The following is a 23614-nucleotide window of genomic DNA, read 5'->3' on the forward strand; positions in this document are numbered from 1 at the left end:
AGAGAGAGAGGAAAGGGGAGAATAGAGTGGAAGAAAGAAAACATAGAGAGTGATTACAGACAAATGGAGAGGATATTGGGGAGGCAAAGAGAAAAACAGATTCAACATAGGAAAATACCAGAATTATAGTGAAAGACATACCAGAATTATAGGAAAATACCAGAAATATAGTGAAAGACATACCAGAATTATAGGAAAATACCAGAATTATAGTGAAAGACATACCAGAATTCAATATTATCAAAGAGCATGCATTTGCATGAAAAAACTACAACATATTCAGCCCAGGTCTTCCATTTAGAGCAAAAGATAAACAACATCACACCATGAAATGAACGACATAGCAACATACAGCAATCTACACACAATACCCCATAATGACGAAGCGAAAACATGTTTTTAGAAGTGTTTGCAAATGTATTAAAAATAAAACACAGAAATAACTTATTGACATAAGTATTCAAAACCTTTGCTATGAGACTTGAAATTGAGCTCAGGTCCATCCTGTTTCCATTGATCATCCTTGAGATGTCTCTACAACTCGATTGGAGTCCACCTGTGGTAAATTCAATTGATTGGACATGATTGGACATGATTTGGAAACCTGTCTACATAAGGTCCCACAGTTGACAGCGCATGTCAGAGCAAAAACCCAACCATGAGGTCGAAGGAATTGTCCATAGAGCTCCGGGACGTTTGTGTCGAGGCACAGATCTGCGGAAGGGTACCAAAAAAATGGCTGTAGCATTGAAGGTCCCCAAGAACACAGTGACCACCATCCCTCTTAAATGGAAGAAGTGTGGAAGACTCTTCCTAGGGCTGGACGCCCAGCCAAATTGAGCAATCATGGGAGAAGGGTCTTGGTCAGGGAGGTGACCAAGAACCCGATGGTCTCTCTGACAGAAATCTAGAGTTACTCTGTGGAGATGGGAGAACCTTCCAGAAGGACAACCATCTCTGCAGCACTCCACCAATCAGGCCTTATTGGTAGAGTGACCAGACGGAAGCCACCCCTCAGTAAAAGGCACATAACAGCCCGCTTGGAGTTTGCCAAAAGGCACCTAAGGACTCTCCGACCATGAGAAACAAGATTCTCTTGCCTGATGAAACCAAGATTGAACTCTTTGGCCTGAATGCCAAGCGTCACGTCTGTAGGAAACCTGACTGGGAGACTTGACATGGATGAAGGCAAAGGTGAACAGAGCAAAGTACAGAGAGATCCTTGATGAAAACCAGCTCCAGAGTGTTCAGGACCTCAGACTTGGACAAATGTTCACCTTCCAACAGGACAACGACACTAAGCACACAGCCAAGATGAAGCCGAGAAAGCTCATCACTAAACTCATGACCCTGGGACTAAACACCTCCCTCTGCAACTGGATCCTGGACTTCCTGACGGGCCTCCCCCAGGTGGTAAGAGTATGCAACAACACGTCTGCCACGCTAATCCTCAACACTGGGGCCCCTCATGGGTGTGTACTTAGTCCCCTCCTGTACTCCCAAACATGACTCCAACACCATCATTAAGTGTGCTGAGGACACAACAGAGGTAGGCCTGATCACCGACAACGATGCGACAGCCTATAGGGAGGAGGTCAGAGACCTGGTAGTGTGGTGCCAGGACAACAACCCCTCCCTCAATGTGAGCAAGACAAAGAAGGTGATTGTGGACTACAGGAAAAGGCAGGCCAAATAGGGCCCCATTAACATCGACAGAGCTGTAGTGGAGCGGGTCGAGAGTTCCAAGTTCCTTGGTGTCCACATCACCAACAAACTATCATGGTCCAAACACACCAAGACAGTCGTGAAGAAGGCACGACAACATCTTTTCCCCCTCAGGAGACTGAAAAGATTTGGCATGGATCCACAGAACCTCAAAAAGTTCTACAGCTGCACCATCGGGAGCATCCTGACCGGTTGCATGACCGCCTGGTATGGCAACTGCTCGGCATCTAACCGTAAGGCGCTACAGAGGGAAGTGCGTACGGCCCAGGCGGTGTCAGAGGAAAGCACAAAAATTGTCAGAGACTCCAGTCACCCAGGTCATAGACTGTTCTCTCTGCAACCGCACGGCAAGTGGTACCGGAGCGCAAAGTCTCGGAACAAAAGGCTCCTAACGGCTTCTACCCCCAAGCCATAAGACTGCTGAACAATTAGTCAAATGGCCACCGGACTATTTACATTGGTAAATATTTTCTAAACTCTTCTTGAACTGCACTGTTGGTTAAGGGCTTGTAAGTAAGCATTTCACAGTAAGGTCTACACTTGTATTCGGCGCATGTGACAAATAAAGTTTGATTTGATTACATTTGAAAAAACACAGTGGCCCAGCTAGAACCCAGGCTTGAACCCGATCAAACATCTCTGTAGAGAACTGAAAATAGTTGTTCAGCGACGCTCCCCATCCAACCTGACAAAGCTTGATGGGACCTCCAGAGAAGACTGGGAGAAACACCCAAATACAGGTGTGCCAAGCATGTAGGTGTGCCAAGCATGTCATAGCCAGGAAAACTCAAGGCTGTAATCGCTGCCAAAGGTGCTTCAACAAAGTACTGAGTCAAGGGTCTGAATACTTATGTAAATGTGACATTTCAGTTTTTGGCTTTGTCATTAAGGGGTATTGTGTGTAAAGGGGAAAAAAATTTATATTTTAATCAATTTTAGAAGGCTGAAACGTAACAAAATGTGGAAAAAGTCAAGGGGTCTGAATACTTTCCGAATGCACTGTATACTAATGGTAAATCACAGAAAGTATGAGTTTCTAGAACCACAGCAGTATGTATACCATGGACGGCCACATTGAAGTCCCTCTTATGGTCTCCAGCCTCGTTGGTTGCCACACACTGGAATCGTGCCGTGTCTGAGACCTGGGGCCGAGAGATGACCAGCCGACGGCCGTTAGCTGTGACCCTCACCCCCTCACCCTGCCTGACCGGCTGACCGTCCTTAAACCACCTATAGAACAGAGAGAGAGACAGAGCGCATTAAAGTGTGTGTGTGTGTGTGTGTGTGTGTGTGTGTGTGTGTGTGTGTGTGTGTGTGTGTGTGTGTGTGTGTGTGTGTGTGTGTGTGTGTGTGTGTGTCAAATCAAATCAAATCAAATTTTATTTGTCACATACACATGGTTAGCAGATGTTAATGCGAGTGTAGCGAAATGCTTGTGCTTCTAGTTCCGACAATGCAGTGATAACCAACAAGTAATCTAACTAACAATTCCAAAACTACTGTCTTATACACAGTGTAAGGGGATAAGGAACATGTACATAAGGATATATGAATGAGTGATGGTACAGAGCAGCATACAGTAGATGGTATCGAGTACAGTATATACATATGAGATGAGTGTGTAGACAAAGTAAACAAAGTGGCATAGTTAAAGTGGCTAGTGATACATGTGTTACATAAGGATGCAGTCGATGATGTAGAGTACAGTATATACATATGCATATGAGATGAATAATGTAGAGTAAGTAACATTATATAAGGTAGCATTGTTTAAAGTGGCTAGTGATATATTTACATCATTTCCCATCAATTCCCATTATTAAAATGGCTGGAGTTGGGTCAGTGTCAATGACAGTGTGTTGGCAGCAGCCACTCAGTGTTAGTGGTGGCTGTTTAACAGTCTGATGGCCTTGAGATAGAAGCTGTTTTTCAGTCTCTCGGTCCCAGCTTTGATGCACCTGTACTGACCTCGCCTTCTGGATGATAGCGGGGTGAACAGGCAGTGGTTCGGTGGTTGATGTCCTTGATGATCTTTATGGCCTTCCTGTAACAACGGGTGGTGTAGGTGTCCTGGAGGGCAGGTAGTTTGCCCCCGGTGATGCGTTGTGCAGTCCTCACTACCCTCTGGAGAGCCTTACGGTTGAGGGCGGAGCAGTTGCCGTACCAGGCGGTGATACAGCCCGCCAGGATGCTCTCGATTGTGCATCTGTAGAAGTTTGTGAGTGCTTTTGGTGACAAGCCGAATTTCTTCAGCCTCCTGAGGTTGAATAGGCGCTGCTGCGCCTTCTTCACGGCGCTGTCAGTGTGAGTGGACCAATTCAGTTTGTCTGTGATGTGTATGCCGAGGAACTTAAAACTAGCTACCCTCTCCACTACTGTTCCATCGATGTGGATAGGGGGGTGTTCCCTCTGCTGTTTCCTGAAGTCCACAATCATCTCCTTAGTTTTGTTGACGTTGAGTGTGAGGTTATTTTCCTGACACCACACTCCGAGGGCCCTCACCTCCTCCCTGTAGGCCGTCTCGTCGTTGTTGGTAATCAAGCCTACCACTGTTGTGTCGTCCGCAAACTTGATGATTGAGTTGGAGGCGTGCGTGGCCACGCAGTCGTGGGTGAACAGGGAGTACAGGAGAGGGCTCAGAACGCACCCTTGTGGGGCCCCCGTGTTGAGAATCAGCGGGGAGGAGATGTTGTTGCCTACCCTCACCACCTGGGGGCGGCCCGTCAGGAAGTCCAGTACCCAGTTGCACAGGGCGGGGTCGAGACCCAGGGTCTCGAGCTTGATGACGAGCTTGGAGGGTACTATGGTGTTGAATGCCGAGCTGTAGTCGATGAACAGCATTCTCACATAGGTATTCCTCTTGTCCAGGTGGGTTAGGGCAGTGTGCAGTGTGGTTGAGATTGCATCGTCCGTGGACCTATTTGGGCGGTAAGCAAATTGTGTGTGTGTGTGTGTGTGTGTGTGTGTGTGTGTGTGTGTGTGTGTGTGTGTGTGTGTGTGTGTGTGTGTGTGTGTGTGTGTGTGTGTGTGTGTGTGTGTGTGTGTGTGTGTGTGTGTGTGTGTGTGTGTGTGTGTGTGTGTGTATGGGTCTTACGTGAGGATGGGTGAAGGTGTTCCCGTGGCACGACACTCTAGTTCCAGGAGGTTGTTGATGATGACCGTGGTGTCTGTGACCTCCTCCCCTCCCTCCACCACAGGGGGAACTGTGATTGGACAGACAGAGGGTTCTAAACACACCCATAACATACAGAAGAAGTCCGAGCAAGATTGTCCTGTTGCTAACACCAACCCCAAAAACTACTTTTTACATGAAGGATTTTGAGCAAGTAAAGCTCTGTAATTTACACTTGACAAAGAGAAACATACTGTAGAGAAATTGATTGAACTTGCTATTAATTACATGTCTAGGCTATACTGTTCGACAAGAGAGAGACTCTTTCTGTACCTCCCTCTTAGTGTGTGTGTGTATCTGCAGGTTGTAGATCACCTCAACATTTTACCGTTGATCCACGCTATCGTTTCCATGTCACCTTGTCCACTACAATACATAAACTCAGCAAATAAAGAAATGTCACTTTTTCAGGACCCTGTCTTTCAAAGATAATTTGTAAAAATCCAAATAACTTCACAGATCTTCATTGTAAAGCGTTTAAACACTGTTTCCCACGCTTTTTCAACGAACCATAAACAATTAATGAACTTGCACCAGCTTACAGACGTTGAGGTGTAATTAAAGTCACAGTTATGAAAACTTAGATCGTCCTCGCATTGGCAGACCATTTGTAACAACACCTGCACAGGATCGGTACAACCGAACATCACACCTGCGGGACAGGTACAGGATGGCAACAACTGCCAGAGTTACACCAGGAAAGTACAACCCCTCCATCAGTGCTCAGACTGTCTATTTTGTCTCACCGGGGGTGATGGTCGGATTCACGTTTATCGTTGAAGGAATGAGCGTAACACAGAGTGTCCATCATGGTTTGGGGCGGTGTGGCACAGCATCATCGGACTGAGCTTGTTGTCATTGCAGCCAATCTCAACGCTGTGTGTTACAGGGAAGACATTCTCCTCCCTCATGTGGTACCCTTCCTGCAAGCTCATCCTGACATGACTATCCAGCATGACAATGGCACCAGCCATACTGCTCATTTTGCGTGTGATTTCCTGCAAGACAGGAATGTCAGTGTTCTGCCATGGCCAGTGAAGAGCCCGGATCTCAATCCCATTGAGCACGTTTGGGACCTGTTGGTTCGGCGGCTGAGGGCTAGGGCCATACCCCCCAGAAATGTCTGGGAACTTGCAGGCGCCTTGGTGGAAGAGTGGGGTAACATCTCACAGCAAGAACTGGCAAATCTGGTGCAGTTCATGAGGAGGAGATGCACTGCAGCACTTAATGCAGCTGGTGGCCACATCAGATACTGACTGTTACTTTTGATTTTGACCCCCCCTTTGTTTAGGGACACATTATTCAATTTACGTTAGTCACTTGTCTGTGGAACTTGTTCAGTTTATGTCTCAGTTGTTGAATCTTGTTATGTTCACACAAATATTTACACCTGTTAAATTTGCTGAAAATAAACGCAGTTGACAGTGAGAGGAGGTTTCTTTTTTTGCGGAGTTTATTAGATCAGATATCCTTCACATCACATTCCAGCCACTAAATACATCTGGATTGACTGATGAGAGTGCTGTGTGGAGCATAATGCACAGCATTCAGTTGAGCCCATCACCATCCAGATATTGAGATGATTGATGCTGAGCATAGGCTAACTAACCTGCCTTTGGCAGCACACATTCTCATGCTTTATATTCCGACAGAGTTTGAATGTTTAATATGGCAGAGTAGACCAGCGGAGCCAAGCTGAACCTGTGTGTGTGTGTGTGTGTGTGTGTGTGTGTGTGTGTGTGTGTGTGTGTGTGTGTGTGTGTGTGTGTGTGTGTGTGTGTGTGTGTGTGTGTGTGTGTGTGTGTGTGTGTGTGTGTGTGTGTGTGTGTGTGTGTGTGTGCGCGCACGTGTGTGTGTGTGTGTGTGTGTGTGTGTGTGTGTGTGTGTGTGTGTGTGTGTGTGTGTGTGTGTGTGTGTGTGTGTGTGTGTGTGTGTGTGTGTGTGTGTGTGTGTGTGTGTGTGTGTGTGTGTGTGTATGTGTGTGTGTGTGTGTGTGTGTGTGTGTGTGTGTGTGTGTGTGTGTGTGTGTGTGTGTGTGTGTGTGTGTGTGTGTGTGTGTGTGTGTGTGTGTGTGTGTGTGTGCGCGTGTGTGTGAAAGAGAGTTACACTACATGACTAAAAGTATGTAGGCACCTGCTCGTCTAACATCATTCCAAAATCATGGGCATTAATATGGAGTTGGTCCCCCCTTTGCTGATATAACAGCCTCCACTCGTCTAGGAAGGCTTTCCACTAGATGTTGGAACATTACTGCAGGGACTTACTTCCATTTAGCCACGTGCATTAGTAAGGTCGGGCACTGATGTTGGGCAATTAGGCCTGGCTCGCAGTCGGCATTCCATTTCATCCCAAAGGTGTTCGATGGGATTGAAGTCGGGGCACTTGGCAGGCCAGTCTCCACACCAATCTCGACAAAAACATTTCTGTATGACTTCGCTTTGTGCACGGGGGCATTGTCATGCTGAAACAGGAAAGGGCCTTCCCCAAACTGTTGCCATAAAGTTGGAAGCACAGAATCGTCTAGAATGTCACTGTATGCTGTAGTGTTAAGATTTCCCTTCACTAGAACTAAGGGGCCTGAACCATGAAAAACAGCCCAAGACTATTATTCATCCTCCACCAAATTGAATTGGGGCAGGTAGCGTTCTCCTGGCATCCACCAAACCCAGATTAGTCTGTCTGACTGCCAGATGGTGAAGCGTGATTCATCACTCCAAAGAATGTGTTTCCACTACTACAGAGTCCAATGGCGGCGAGCTTTACACCACTCTAACCGACGCTTGGCATTGCACATGGTGATCTTAGGCTTGTGTGCAGCTGCTCAGCCATGGAAACCCATTTCATGAAGCTCCCAACAAACAGTTATTGTGCTGACGTTGCTTCCAGAGACAGTTTGGAACTTGGTAGTGAGTGTTGCAACTGAGGACAAACGATTTTTACGTGTTACGAGCTTCAGCAATTGCTGGTCCCGTTCTGTGAGCTTGTGTGGTCTACCACTTCGCAGCTAAGCCATTGTTGCTCCTAGACTTTCCACTTTACAATAACAGCACTTACAGTTGACCGGAGCAATTCTAGCAGGGCAGAAATTTGACAATCTGACTTGTTGGAAAGGTGACATCCTATGACGGTGCCACGTTGAAAGTCACTGAGCTCTTCGGTGAGGCCATTCTACTGCCAGTGTTTGTCTATGGAGATTGCATGGCTGTTTGCTCGATTTTATACACTGTCAGCAATGGATGTGGCTGAAATAGTCGAATCCACTGATTTGAAGGGGTGTCCACATACTTTTGTAGGTTCAGCAGACTACAGAGTAAAGCCCTCATCCCTCCTCTGATGTCAGACAATACAGACTACAGATGGTTGAGGTCCTTAAGCATCTGGACACAGAGGAAATCTCTCTCTCTCTCGCTCTCTCTCTCTCCCCTCCCCTCCCCTCCCCTCTCTAGCCTCTAGCCTCTAGCCTCTAACGTAACTCGCAAACAGAAAGCAGTAGAGTCCTGATATTTTTAATAATACGCTGAAACAAAGAAAAGGAAAAACCCAGTGTTTTCACTGACACCTGCAATCTTAGTGGTCTCCTCAAACTCACTTCCTGGCCCTCTTCTAAACCACGGTAATCTTCAGAATAGGTTGTTAACACTTTCTTTTGGGAATTCTTTCATTCAGTCCTATATGATACGGAAGTGGAGGTTGAGCGAAGTGGTTCGGCCACCGAAAACCTAAGCTATCTTTTCCTGTGAATTAGTGCTCTTTGATGACAGATACAATACAATGGAAACATTTCAGTGAATGTATAAACTGAATTACTGGGTAGATCTAGATATACATACGGACTGGGGGGGTCATTCACCTTGAACACTAATAGATGCGTGTGTGTGTGTGTGTGTGTGTGTGTGTGTGTGTGTGTGTGTGTGTGTGTGTGTGTGTGTGTGTGTGTGTGTGTGTGTGTGTGTGTGTGTGTGTGTGTGTGTGTGTGTGTGTGTGTGTGTGTGTGTGTGTGTGTGTGTGTGTGTGTGTGTGTGTGTGTTTGTGCGTGTGTGCATGTGTGTGTGTCTGTGTGTGTGTACGCACATGTGTGTGTCCTTGCATATGTGTGTTCATGTGGGTTTGTGTGTGTGTGTATGTACAGATTAAGTCGAAAGTTTACATACACTTAGGTTGGAGTCATTAAAACTCGTTTTTCAACCACTCCACAAATTTCTTGTTAAAAAACTATAGTTTTGGCAAGTCGGTTAGGACATCTACTTTGTGCATGACACAAGTAATTCTTCCAACAATTGTTGACAGACAGATTATTTCACTTATAATTCACTGTGTCACAATTCCAGTGGGTCAGAAGTTTACATACGCTAAGTTGATTGTGCCTTTAAACAGCTTGGAAAATTCCAGAAAATGATGTCATGGCTTTAGAAGCTTCTGATAGGCTAATTGACATCATTTGAGTCAATAGGAGGTGTACCTGTGGATGTACTTCAAAGCCTACCTTCAAACTCAGTGCCCCTTTGCTTGACATCATGGGAAAATCAAAAGAAATCACCCAGGACCTACAATTGTTTTTATAGACCTCCCCAAGTTCATCCTTGGGAGCAATTTCCAAACACCTGAAGGTACGACGTTCATCTGTACAAACAATAGTATGCAAGTATAAACACCATGGGACCACACAGCCGTCATACCGCTCAGGAAGGAGACGTGTCCTTTCGTACTTTTTGGAGAAATGTCCACTGGTCTGATGAAACAAAAATAGAACTGTTTGGCCATAATGAGCATCGTTATGTTTGGAGGAAAAAGGGGGAGGATTGCAAGCCAAAAAACACCATCCCAACCGTGAAGCACAGGGGTGGCAGCATGATGTTGTGGGGGTGCTTTTCTGCATGAGGGACTGGTTCACTTCACAAAATAGATGGTGTCATGAGGATATATTGAAGCAATATCTCAAGACATCAGTCAGGAAGTTGAAGCTTGGTCACAAATGGATCTTCCAAATGGACAATGACCCCAAGCCTACTTCCAAAGTTGTGGCAAAATGGCTTAAGGGGCAACAAAGTCAAGGTATTGGAGTGGCCATTACAAAGCCCTGACCTCAATCCTATAGAAAATTTGTGGGCAGAACTGAAAAACCGTGTTTGAGCAAGGAGGCCTACAAACCTGACTCAGTTACAACAGCTCTGCCAGGAGGAATGGGCCAAAATTCACCCAATTTATTGTGGAAAGCTTGTGTAAGGCTACCCAAAATGTTTGACTCAAGTTAAACAATTTAAAGGCAATGCTAGCAAATACTAATTGAGTCTATGTAAACTTCTGACCCACTGGGAATGTGATGAAAAAAAAAGCTGAATTAAATCATTCTCTATTATTATTCTGACCATTTCACAGTCTTAAAATCTGACAGGGAATTTTTAATAGGATTAAATGTCAGGAATTGTGAAAAAACTGTATATAAATGTACTTGGCTAAGGTGTATGTATGCAAACTTCAACTGTACCTAGGACACTGACGTCATAGTTGATCTCCTTCTCCCCGGCAACGCTGGTTGCCACGCAGACATAGCGGCCGGCGTCGGACACAGAAGCAGAGAGGATCTTGATTTTCCGGCCTTGCTCCAGAATGTTGATGCTCTCCCCATTCCGGACGGGTACGCCATCCTTCAACCATGTCAGGGTGGGTGGAGGGTGCCCCCCTACCTCACACTCCAGGTTAATGGGCTTAGTGAGTACCACCTTTCTCTCTGTAGCGGTGTCCTGCCCCCCCTTGATGGAAGGAGGAACTGAGGGAGAGAGGTTAGGATTATGTAAACGATAAACATCCAAAGTGAGGTAGAGTTAGGGTAGTTATGGTAAAGTTAGGGTTCTTACGGTACACGTCCAGCTCAAAGTTCTTCTCTGCAGTGCCCGCCACACTGGTGACCCTGCAGCTGAACTGACCAGTGTCAGATGCCTGGGCGCGTGGGATCCGCAGGAAGTGACCTCGGTCCACGTACTGTGCCTGGTAGCTGGACAGGATGGCCTCTCCGTTACGGTACCAGGTGATGGCGGGGAGCGGAACGCCGCGCGCCTCACACTCCAGCATTACTACATTATCCAGGAGGGTGGTGACCTCTGAGGTCACGTTACCACCCTTTATAGTGGGAGGGACTAAGGTGAGGGTGAGAGGGGATGAGAGATATGTAAATCAGAATACACACCCCATGCAAACACTCTTTAAACATTCCTCTGACTAATTCACCTTAGTCACAGCACACTGAGACCCACGTACACATTTACGCACAGGCTTTGATCCAAACCCACCGTAGACACTGAGGTTGAAGTCTTTGGTCTGTTTGCCCGCTGCGTTGGTGACACTACACTGGTAGTGTGCCTGGTCTCCGAGGCGAGCACTCTTTATTTTCAATGTCTGGCCCTTGTTGCTGACCTCTATGTTGGGGTCACCTAGGAACACCAGTCTGGGAGAGAGAGGGGAGACACACCCCATGGGATTAGAATCATATCCAGTTGAATTGTTTATATTAGTCTATACAAAACTAATGGAGGAGGGAACTCACTTCCTGTCTTTGTACCACTGGATTGTGGGAAAGGGAGTTCCTTTGACCTTACAGTCCAGACTGATCTCCTGGTTGAGCACTGCCGACACATCCCGAGGGGAGCCAGTCCCTACGATGGTGGGGGGGACTAAAGGAAGGGAACAAGGGGAAGATTTGAGATATGAATAATATCAAGGAGTCAAAGGAGACTGTCAGTCAGTGGTGCCCCCATTCACCCAGCCTGTCAGTGCTGCCCCCATTCACGCAGCCAGTCAGTGCTGCCTCCATTCACCCAGCCAGTCAGTGCTGCCCCCATTCACCCAGCCAGTCAGTGCTGCCCCCATTCACCCAGCCAGTCAGTGCTGCCCCCATTCACCCAGCCAGTCAGTGCTGCCTCCATTCACCCAGTTAGTCAGTGCTGCCCCCATTCACCCAGCCAGTCAGTGCTGCCTCCATTCACCCAGCCAGTCAGTGCTGTCCCCATTCACCCAGCCAGTCAGTGCTGTCCCCATTCACCCAGCCAGTCAGTGCTGCCTCCATTCACCCAGCCAGTCAGTGCTGTCCCCATTCACCCAGCCAGTCAGTGCTGCCTCCATTCACCCAGCCAGTCAGTGCTGCCTCCATTCACCCAGTTAGTCAGTGCTGCCCCCATTCACCCAGCCAGTCAGTGCTGTCCCCATTCACCCAGCCAGTCAGTGCTGCCTCCATTCACCCAGCCAGTCAGTGCTGCCCCATTCACCCAGCCAGTCAGTGCTGTCCCCATTCACCCAGCCAGTCAGTGCTGCCTCCATTCACCCAGCCAGTCAGTGCTGTGCTGTCCCCATTCACCCAGCCAGTCAGTGCTGCCTCCATTCACCCAGCCAGTCAGTGCTGCCTCCACCCAGCCAGTCAGTGCTGCCCCATTCACCCAGCCAGTCAGTGCTGCCTCTATTCACCCAGCCAGTCAGTGCTGCCCCCATTCCCCATTCACCCAGCCATTCACCCAGCCAGTCAGTGCTGCCTCCATTCACCCAGCCAGTCAGTGCTGCCTCCATTCACCCAGCCAGTCAGTGCTGCCCCATTCACCCAGCCAGTCAGTGCTGCCCCATTCACCCAGCCAGTCAGTGCTGCCCCCATTCACCCAGCCAGTCAGTGCTGCCCCACCCAGCCAGTCAGTGCTGCCCCCATTCACCCAGCCAGTCAGTGCTGCCCCCATTCACCCAGCCAGTCACCCAGCCAGTCAGTGCTGCCCCCATTCACCCAGCCAGTCAGCCAGTCAGTGCTGTCCCCATTCACCCAGCCAGTCAGTGCTGCCTCCATTCACCCAGCCAGTCAGTGCTGCCCCATTCACCCAGCCAGTCAGTGCTGTCCCCATTCACCCAGCCAGTCAGTGCTGCCCCATTCAGTGCCCATTCACCCAGCCAGTCAGTGCTGTCCACCCAGCCAGTCCATTCACCCAGCCAGTCAGTGCTGCCTCCACCCAGCCAGTCAGTGCTGCCCCCATTCACCCAGCCAGTCAGTGCTGCCTCTATTCACCCAGCCAGTCAGTGCTGCCCCCATTCACCCAGCCAGTCAGTGCTGCCTCTATTCACCCAGCCAGTCAGTGCTGCCTCTATTCACCCAGCCAGTCAGTGCTGCCTCCATTCACCCAGCCAGTCAGTGCTGCCTCCATTCACCCAGCCAGTCAGTGCTGCCCCCATTCACCCAGCCAGTCAGTGCCCCCATTCAACCAGCCAGTCAGTGCTGCCCCCATTCACCCAGCCAGTCAGTGCTGCCCCCATTCACCCAGCCCAGTGCTGCCCCCATTCACCCAGCCAGTCAGTGCTGTCCCATTCACCCAGCTAGTCAGTGCTGCCCCCATTCACCCAGCTAGTCAGTGCTGCCCCATTCACCCAGCCAGTCAGTGCTGCCCCCATTCACCCAGCCAGTCAGTCATTCACCCAGCCAGTCAGTGCTGCCCCATTCACCCAGCCAGTCAGTGCTGCCCCCATTCACCCAGCCAGTCAGTGGTGCCCCCATTCAACCAGCCAGTCAGTGCTGCCCCCATTCACCCAGCCAGTCAGTGCTGCCCCATTCACCCAGCCAGTCAGTGCTGTCCCCATTCACCCAGCCCAGTGCTGCCCCATTCACCCAGCCAGTCAGTGCTGCCCCCATTCACCCAGCCAGTCAGTGCTGCCCCCATTCACCCAGCCAGTCAGTGCTGCCCCATTCACCCAGCCAGTCAGTGCTGCCACCATTCACCCAGCCAGTCAGTGCTGCCCCCATTCACCCAGCTAGTCAGTGCTGCCCCCATTCACCCAGCCAGTCAGTGCTGCCTCCATTCACCCAGTCAGTCAGTGCTGTCCCCAGTGCCAGTCAGTGCTGTCCCCATTCACCCAGCCAGTCAGTGCTGCCCCATTCACCCAGCTAGTCAGTGCTGCCCCCATTCACCCAGCCAGTCAGTGCTGCCCCCATTCAGCCAGTCAGTGCTGCCCCCATTCACCCAGTGCTGCCCCCATTCACCCAGCCAGTCAGTGCTGCCACCATTCACCCAGCCAGTCAGTGCTGCCCCCATTCACCCAGCTAGTCAGTGCTGCCCCCATTCACCCAGCCAGTCAGTGCTGCCTCCATTCACCCAGTCAGTCAGTGCTGTCCCCATTCACCCAGTCAGTCAGTGCTGTCCCCATTCACCCAGTCAGTCAGTGCTGCCTCTATTCACCCAGCCAGTCAGTGGTGCCCCCATTCACCCAGCCAGTCAGTGGTGCCCCCATTCACCCAGCCAGTCAGTGCTGCCTCCACTCACCCAGCACTTCCAGAAGGAAGTCCTTCTCTGTACTTCCTGCGATGTTCATGGCCTTGCAGCTATAACTTCCTGTGTCTGCCATGGTGGCCTTCAATAGCCTCAGGGTCTTCCCACGCTGCAAGATCTGAACACTGCTACTGGGAACCACCTACACACACATGCACACGCACAAATTGAAAAATCGTTAAGAGATTCACATATTGAATAAATATATAGATATATGTGTGTGTGTGTGTGTATGTACTCCTATCAGTGGAGGCTGGTCAGGGGAGGATGGTTCATAAGCTAATGGAATGGTATCAAACACATGGAAACTATGTGTTTGATGTGTTTCGAAAGGCCATTCCATTAATTCCGTTCCAGCCATTACTGTGAACCCGTCCTCCCCAATATAGGTTCCACCAGCCGCCTGTGACTCGCATACTGTATGTACTCGTTTAAAATGAATTGTTAATTGAACTGCTTTTTAAATGACAGCAGACAGACAACAGAACTATACTTTAGGTGTTACTTTATTACTGAATGAACATGTAAATGATGATTTTCCCATCTGCAGGACATGAGCTCTGTTGGAGAAGAAAGAACACAGTGGCAGCCAAATGACAACACTTAGCCTGCAGGAACATATTCCATTACAGTGTACAGTTTAGGCTTATGCTCCCATATGAATATCTCATCATTATTATTGTGATGTGTTATCTATGAGCCTGCTGCTTCTAAAACATCATTAGATACAGTATTTCACCGTTGCTGTTGTTATTCCACACGCACACACAGACACACACACACGGCCTGACACACAAACCATTCATGATGCTACCCGTGATGCTACCTGTCACGCTACTCTGGACCTCGTATAGGCCCAGTACTCTGGACCTCGTATAGGCCCAGTACTCTGGACCTCGTATAGGCCCAGTACTCTGGACCTCGTATAGGCCCAGTACTCTGGACCTCGTATATGGCCCGAGTACTCTGGACCTCGTATAGGCCCAGTACTCTGGACCTCGTATAGGCCCAGTACTCTGGACCTCGTATATGCCCAGTACTCTGGACCTCGTATATGGCCCGAGTACTCTGGACCTCGTATAGGCCCGAGTACTCTGGACCTCGTATAGGCCCACTACTCTGGATCTCGTATAGGCCCAACACTCTTGACCTCGTATAGGTCCAGTACTCTGGACCTCGTATGGGCTGAGTACTCTGGACCTCGTATAGGCCCAGTACTCTGGACCTCGTATAGGCCCAGTACTCTGGACCTCGTATAGGCCGAGTACTCTGGACCTCGTAAGGTAAGATTTGAATACCCCTGCTCTAAGTAATGGACGTATTTAATGATTCGAGGTCTGTTATCATATTCACAATATTTAGTAGTGTAAAACAATCCAAGACTAAAAGGCTGATTTATTAGTAGTCAATAATTTATTCAGGAGACACTCTATTATATATCAAATGAATGTGGATGACTTATGTTTTATCCTAACACCCATCTCTACAGCAGCTGTGTAATATGAGTTCACCTACAGGAACGCCATCCTTGTACCAGGTGATGACGGGAACAGGACTTCCTGTGACATCACACACCAGGTTGGTGGGCTGGTTCAGAACCACCGACACGTTGCCCGGCAACCCGTTGTCACGGAGATCTGGGGGCACTGCATGGAGGGCATAGGACAAGGGTCAGGTCTGCTATGCTATATTATGCTATACCGCAACAGTGCTACTAGTAGCATAGTGGAGGGTAAAGATTGTTTCTTTACTCACCGCAGACAGCGACCAGCGTTTACCCTATTTTTTTTTACCTGAATACTAACAACCATCTTATTTTAGCAGCAATACCACATGACAAAGTATTACCATAGCATTTTAGCAGTACTACCACATGACAAAGTAGTAATATAGTTATTTAAAAGTACTACCACATGACATCGTATTAATACAGTACTTGAAAAGTAATACCACATGGCATAGTATTAATATAGTACTTTTGCAGTAATACCACATTACATAGTATTAATATAGTACTTAATAGTACTTTGGCAATAATACCAAATTACATAGTATTAATATAGTACTTTAGCAATAATACCAAATTACATAGTATTAATATAGTACTTTAGCAGTAATAGCACATTATATAGTATTAAGACACTGTGAGACACTGTAAGACACTGTGTTACCATATGACAAAGTGCTACCATATACTACCATATAATTCAGTTCTACTATTATTATGATTCAGTTCTACTATTGATTCAGTACTACTACAGTAATATTGTAGTATTTTACGCTAGGCTAGCTCACCGTTGACTTTGAGCTGGTACTTCTTCTGGGTGGTGCCAGCCTCATTGGCGGCAGTGCAGACATACTCTCCGTTGTCCAGCTGAGACACTGATGCCAGTATGAGAAGGGTTCCATCCTCCATGATGGTCAGACCGGGTTCGTTCCCTGTCAGCTCCTGACCGTTACGCAACCACTTGATCACGGGGGTAGGAGTGCCTGAGGGGAAAAGGGAGAGAAAGAAAAGTGGTAAGATTAGTGAGCAAACATGGGCAAATTATATTAGGTCCTGTAGACAACATAAATCAATAAAATGTATTTATAAAGCCCTTTTTACATCAGCAGATGTCACAAAGTGCTTGTACAGAAACCCAACCTAAAACACCAAACAGCAAGCTATGCAGTTGTAGAAGAACAACATCCAGTCTATTGTATAAAGATGACTGAAGGGGAACCTTAATGGTTGACAGATGACACATTTTGTCTAATGGATCCTATTGTGATTAGATGACTGTATAAAGCAGAGTTGGTTATCACCTTTGGCTGGGCAGGGGAAGGCGATGCGCTGGTTTGCTACTCTCTCCTGGTGGGGGCTGTTGAAGGGGGGCTCCAGGACATCAACCACAGGGGGAACTGGGGAGGGAGGTGACAGGGAAGACACACCACATTAATGATAAGAACAACTGTGCATGGGCATATCCTTAACCTTTCAGTTTAGGTTTAGGATAAACAATATCTTAATCCTAAACCTAACCATGTTTGAAAAGAGTTTGGATGCAGCATTGCCAATACATGTTGGGTTAAATACGGGAGACACATTTCGGTTGAATGCATTCAATTGTGCTACTGACTAGGTGTCACCTTTCCCTTTAAGTATTATTCTAAAGAATCTCCGGTGTGGCTTATAGGGGACTCAGTGACTCACCTTGCACCTGCAGCTGTATATTGGCCTGGTCTGTTCCAGCGATGCTGGTGGCCAGGCAGGTGTAAGTCCCTTGATCACTCAGCCCCACCTGGCCTAAGGTCAGAGAGCCATCGAGGGAGGTCCTATACTGTGTCCCGTCCACCACCAGGGCGGCGCCATCCTTCAGCCAGGCCAGGAAGGGCTGTGGAACCCCCCGTGCCACGCAGGGAATAGCCACAGGATGCTCCACCTGCACCTTCAACACCCTCGGGCCTGCTTGGATACTGGGGGGCACTGGAGAGGAGAGGAGAGGAGAGGAGAGTAGGGGAGAGGAGAGGAGAGGAGAGGAGAGGAGAGGAGAGGAGAGGAGAGGAGAGGAGAGGAGAGGAGAGGAGAGGAGAGGAAAGGAGAGGAGAGGAGAGGAGGAGGGAGAGGAGAGGAGTCAGGAGAGAGAGAGGAGAGGAGAGTGGAGAGAGAGTGATAGGAGAGAATACAGGAGAAAGGCAGTCAGAGGAAACAGTCAGTCAGTGGAGAGAGACAGACAGGAGAGAAGACAGGCAGTCAGTGGAGAGAGTGATAGGAGAGAATACAGGCAGTCAGTGGAGACAGACAGACAGACAGACAGACAGACAGACAGACAGACAGACAGACAGACAGACAGACAGACAGACAGACAGACAGACAGACAGACAGACAGACAGACAGACAGACAGACAGACAGACAGACAGACAGGAGAGAAGACAGGCAGTCAATTGAGAGAGACAGACAGGAGAGAAGAGAGGCAGTCAGTGGAGAAAGACAGACAGACAGGAGAGAAGAGAGGCAGTCAGGGGAGACAGATAGACCGACAGACAGGAGAGAAGACAGGCAGTCAGTAGAGAGAGACAGACAGGAGAGAAGACAGGCAATCAGTGGAGAGAGACAGACAGGAGAGAAGACAGGCAGTCAGTGGAGAGAGACAGACAGGAGAGAAGACAGGCAGTCAGTGGAGAGAGTGATAGGAGAGAATACAGGCAGTCAGTGGAGAGAGTGATAGGAGAGAATACAGGCAGTCAGTGGAGAGAGTGATAGGAGAGAATACAGGCAGTCAGTGGAGAGAGTGATAGGAGAGAATACAGACAGTCAGTGGAGAGAGACAGACAGGAGAGAAGACAGGCAGTCAGTGGAGAGAGTGATAGGAGAGAAGACAGGCAGTCAGTGGAGAGGGACAGACAGGAGAGAAGACAGGCAGTCAGTGGAGAGGGACAGACAGGAGAGAAGACAGGCAGTCAGTAGAGAGGGACAGACAGGAGAGAAGACAGGCAGTCAGTGGAGACAGACAGACAGACAGACAGACAGACAGACAGACAGACAGACAGACAGACAGACAGACAGACAGACAGACAGACAGACAGACAGACAGACAGACAGACAGACAGACAGACAGACAGACAGACAGACAGACAGACAGGAGAGAAGACAGGCAGTCAGTAGAGAGAGACAGACAGGAGAGAAGACAGGCAGTCAGTGGAGAGAGACAGACAGGAGAGAAGACAGGCAGTCAGTGGAGAGAGACAGACAGGAGAGAAGACAGGCAGTCAGTGGAGAGAGTGATAGGAGAGAATACAGGCAGTCAGTGGAGAGAGTGATAGGAGAGAAGACAGGCAGTCAGTGGAGAGGGACAGACAGGAGAGAAGACAGGCAGTCAGTGGAGAGAGTGATAGGAGAGAAGACAGGCAGTCAGTGGAGAGGGACAGACAGGAGAGAAGACAGGCAGTCAGTGGAGACAGACAGACAGACAGGAGAGAAGACATACAGACAGGACAGACAGACAGTCAGTAGACAGACAGACAGACAGACAGACAGAGACAGACAGACAGACAGACAGACAGACAGACAGACAGACAGACAGACAGACAGACAGACAGACAGGAGAGAAGACAGGCAGTCAGTGAGAGAGAGACAGACAGGAGAGTGGAGACAGACAGCAGTCAGTGGAGAGAGACAGACAGGAGAGAAGACAGGCAGTCAGTGGAGAGAGGAGAGAATACAGGCAGTCAGTGGAGAGAGTGATAGGAGAGAATACAGGCAGTCAGTGGAGAGAGTGATAGGAGAGAAGACAGGCAGTCAGTGGAGAGAGACAGACAGGAGAGAAGACAGGCAGTCAGTGGAGAGAGACAGACAGGAGAGAAGACAGGCAGTCAGTGGAGAGAGACAGACAGGCAGTCAGTGGTCAGTGGAGAGAGACAGACAGGAGAGAAGAGAGTCAGTGGAGAGAGTGATAGGAGAGAAGACAGGCAGTCAGTGGAGAGGGACAGACAGGAGAGAAGACAGGCAGTCAGTGGAGAAGGACAGACAGGAGAGAAGAGAGGCAGTCAGTGGAGAGAGTGATAGGAGAGAATACAGGCAGTCAGTAGAGAGAGACAGACAGGAGAGAAGAGAGGCAGTCAGTGGAGAGAGTGATAGGAGAGAATACAGGCAGTCAGTGGAGAGGGACAGACAGGAGAGAAGACAGGCAGTCAGTAGAGAGAGACAGACAGGACAGAATACAGGCAGTCAGTGGAGAGAGACAGACAGGAGAGAAGACAGGCAGTCAGTGGAGAGAGACAGACAGGAAAGAAGACAGGCAGTCAGTAGAGAGAGGCAGACAGGAGAGAAGACAGGCAGTCAGTGGAGAGAGACAGACAGGAGAGAAGACAGGCAGTCAGTAGAGAGAGACAGACATACAGGAGAGAAGAGAGGCAGTCAGTGGAGAGAGACAGACAGGAGAGAAGAGAGGCAGTCAGAGGAGAGAGACAGACAGGAGAGAAGACAGGCAGTCAGTAGAGAGAGACAGACAGGAGAGAAGAGAGGCAGTCAGTGGAGAGAGACAGACAGGAGAGAAGAGAGGCAGTCAGTGGAGAGAGACAGACAGGAGAGAAGAGAGGCAGTCAGCGGAGAGAGACAGACAGGAGAGAAGACAGGCAGTCAGTAGAAAGAGACAGACAGGAGAGAAGATTATAATGTGCTCTTCGGATGCCATTCAGATCGCTGCTGCAGGTTAATTGTAGAGTTCCGACGGCTTTAGTAATTTCCACAAACACTTCAAACAGTCCTGAGTGCCTGACTCAGTGTACTCATCTAGCCAACGCTGTCATTTCCCTTAATTTCCCTCTCCTCTCTTCTCCTCTCTTCTCCTCTTCTCCCTCTCTTTCTGTTCGTCTGTCTACCCGTCTGTCTGTGTAGATTGTGTTTAAACACCCTTGCTGGTCTTGCCCAGGCCCAGTGAGCAATGTTAATGTGTCTGGGGCTGAGTGAGTAATGTTCATTGCAGTGTTCTCACACATCAGATATTTAACATCTAATGAGTGTGTCTGTGCTGCAACTGAGGAATTGAGGCTGTTCTGAGGGCAAAGGGGAGGGACACAACTCAATATTAGGAAGGTGTTCTTAATGTTTTGTGCACTTAGTGCATATATCAATGCACTGGAGAGGGCACTAGAACAGTCTGCAGCACCCGGCCTCACACTAATGAACTCAGAAATCAAATGGCTATTGTTTGCTGATGATCTGGTGCTTCTGTCCCCAAACAAGGCAGGACTAGATCACCTAGAGTATCACCTAGATCTTCTGCATAGACTCTGTCAGACCTGGGTCCTGACAGTGAATCTTGGTAAGACACAAATAATGGTTTAGTTGCCAGGACCACAAATACAAATTCCCATCTAGACACTGTTGCCCTAGAGCACACCAAAAAACGATACATACCTCGGCCTAAACATCAGCGCCACAGGTAACTTCACAAAGCTGTGAACTATCTGAGAGACAAGGCAAGAAGGGCCTTCTACGCCATCAAAGGGAACATAAAACTTGACATCCCAATACTTCAATCAGCTATAGAACCCATTGCCCTCTAAGGTTGTGACGTCTGGGGTCCACTCACCAACCAAGAATTCACAAAAAGGGACAAACACCCAATTGAGACTCTGCATGCAGAATTCTGCAAAAATATACTGTGTGCAACGCAAACCCCCAAACAATGCATGCAGAGAAGAATTAGGACTATACCCACTAGTTATCAACATCCAGAACATCCACCTAAAAGGAAGTGATGCCCACACGTTCAACCACAAAACAGTAAATATTGAATGCAATATCGTCATTTTTTGTTGTTGTTTTGTGTCTTCTCACTTTTGAGAGAGAGATTTTTCATGCCACGTCCGGCAGGACAGTTTATTGTTCTGACCGATTTCCTTTTATGAAAGGTTCTAGTTATGCTGGGTCTAGTTAAGCTGGGTCTAGTTAAGCTGAGTCGAGTTAAGCTGAGTCGAGTTAAGATGGGTCGAGTTAAGATGGGTCGAGTTAAGCTGGGTCTAGTTAAGCTGGGTCTAGTTAAGCTGGGTCTAGTTAAGATGGGTCTAGTTAAGCTGGGTCTAGTTAAGATGGGTCTAGTTAAGATGGGTCTAGTTAAGCTTGGTCTAGTTAAGATGGGTCTAGTTAAGCTGGGTCTAGTTAAGCTGAGTCTAGTTAAGATGGGTCTAGTTAAGCTGGGTCTAGTTAAGCTAGGTCTAGTTAAGATGGGTCTAGTTAAGATGGGTCTAGTTAAGATGGGTCTAGTTAAGCTGAGTCTAGTTAAGCTGAGTCTAGTTAACCTCTTCAACCTATGGGGGCGCTATGTCATTATTGGATAAAAAGACGTGCCCGTTTTAAGCGCAATATTTTGTCACGAAAAGATGCTCGACTATGCATGGAATTGACAGCCTTGGAAAGACAAAACTCTGACGTTTCCAAAACTGCAAAGATATTATCTGTGAGTGCCCCAGAACTAATGCTACAGGCTAAACCAAGATGAAGTTTCATACAGGAAATGCCCCAGATTCTGAAGGCGCTGTGTTCCAATGTCTCCTTATATGGTTGTCAATGCGCCAGGAATGAGCCTGCCCTTTGTGTCGTTTCTCCAAGGTGTCTGCTGCATTGTGACGTGTTTGTAGGCATATCATTGGAAGATTGACATTTACATACATTTACATTTAAGTCATTTAGCAGACGCTCTTATCCAGAGCGACTTACAAATTGACCATAAGAGACTACACTTACCTGGTGTCCCGCCCGGTTCCCTGTGTCGAAATTATTGCGTAATCTGTATGTCCATGCGCGTTCCATTTCTTCAGAAGAGAAAGTCAACTGCCACGAAGGATTTGTGAAAAACACCTTGAGGATTGATTCTAAACATCGGTTTGCCATGTTTCTGACGATATTATGGAGTTAATTTGGAAAAAAGTTCGCGTTTTAATGACTTAATTTTCATTTTTTTTCCTTACCCAAACGTGATGAAGAATGATGAAGCAAACGAACCGATTTGTCAACACAAATAATATTTTTTGTAAAAACGGAACATTTGCTATCTAACTGAGAATCTCCTCATTGAAAACATCTGAAGTTCTTCAAAGGTAAATTATTTTATTTGAATCCTTTTCTGGTTTTTGTGAAAATGTTGCCTGAATGCTAATGCTAAATTCTATGCTAAATGCTACGCTAGCAATCAATACTGTTACACAAATGCTTGTTTTGCAATGGTTGAGAAGCATATTTTGAAAATCTGAGATGACAGTCTCAGATTTGTTAACAAAAGGCTAAGCTTGAGAGTAAATAGATTAATTTAATTTAATTTGCGATTTTCATGAATAGTTAACGTTGCGTTATGGTAATGAGCTTGAGGCTGTAGTCACGATACCGGATCCGGGATGGCTCGACGCAAGAAGTTAAGCTGGGTCTAGTTAAGATGGGTCTAGTTAAGATGGGTCTAGTTAAGATGGATCTAGTTAAGGTGGGTCTAGGTTTGTGTTCAGTTGAAGTTTCAGTAGAACTTCCTCCCCTATCCTGAATATTGTTACGTGGAAAGGGGTATTCTGCCAGCAGCTATACGATGTACATGTACACATTCATTCCATGTGCTATCGTTGTAGTGTTGACCCTTACCGAGGACACTGAGGAGAATGTTCTGGGTGAAGTTGCCTGCGATGTTAGAGGCCACACACACGTACAGACCACTATCTGACACCCGGCTCTCCAGGATCTTCATGGAACCAGAGGGCAGCTGGGTGTGTCTGGGAGAGGAATCACGCAAACACAAATGTAAATAGACATCACGTAAATTGAACACACACACATGGATACATACAGTGCATTCAGAAAGTATTCAGATTGCTTGACTTTTTCCACATTTTGTTACGTTACAACCTTATTCTAAAATGGATGAAATAAAAATAGTTCCTCATCAATCTACACACAATACC

At 47.8% G+C, this 23614-nt stretch overlaps 1 protein-coding gene across 1 annotated transcript in view; it reads right to left on the reverse strand.

Moving 5' to 3' along the window:
• The window catches only part of hmcn1 (hemicentin 1), a 271629-nt gene that overhangs the window by 83567 nt on the left and 164448 nt on the right, over positions 1-23614 (reverse strand). The window contains 12 exon segments of the mRNA XM_046300125.1: positions 2786-2955; positions 4820-4928; positions 10383-10664; positions 10753-11031; positions 11185-11339; positions 11439-11565; positions 14179-14326; positions 15700-15830; positions 16480-16674; positions 16993-17088; positions 17381-17653; positions 23298-23425. Of these exon segments, the coding sequence (XP_046156081.1) occupies positions 2786-2955; positions 4820-4928; positions 10383-10664; positions 10753-11031; positions 11185-11339; positions 11439-11565; positions 14179-14326; positions 15700-15830; positions 16480-16674; positions 16993-17088; positions 17381-17653; positions 23298-23425 (2093 nt within the window).

The sequence above is a fragment of the Oncorhynchus gorbuscha genome, linkage group LG15 (genome assembly GCF_021184085.1).
Source record: "Oncorhynchus gorbuscha isolate QuinsamMale2020 ecotype Even-year linkage group LG15, OgorEven_v1.0, whole genome shotgun sequence".
NCBI classification, from domain to species: domain Eukaryota; kingdom Metazoa; phylum Chordata; class Actinopteri; order Salmoniformes; family Salmonidae; genus Oncorhynchus; species Oncorhynchus gorbuscha.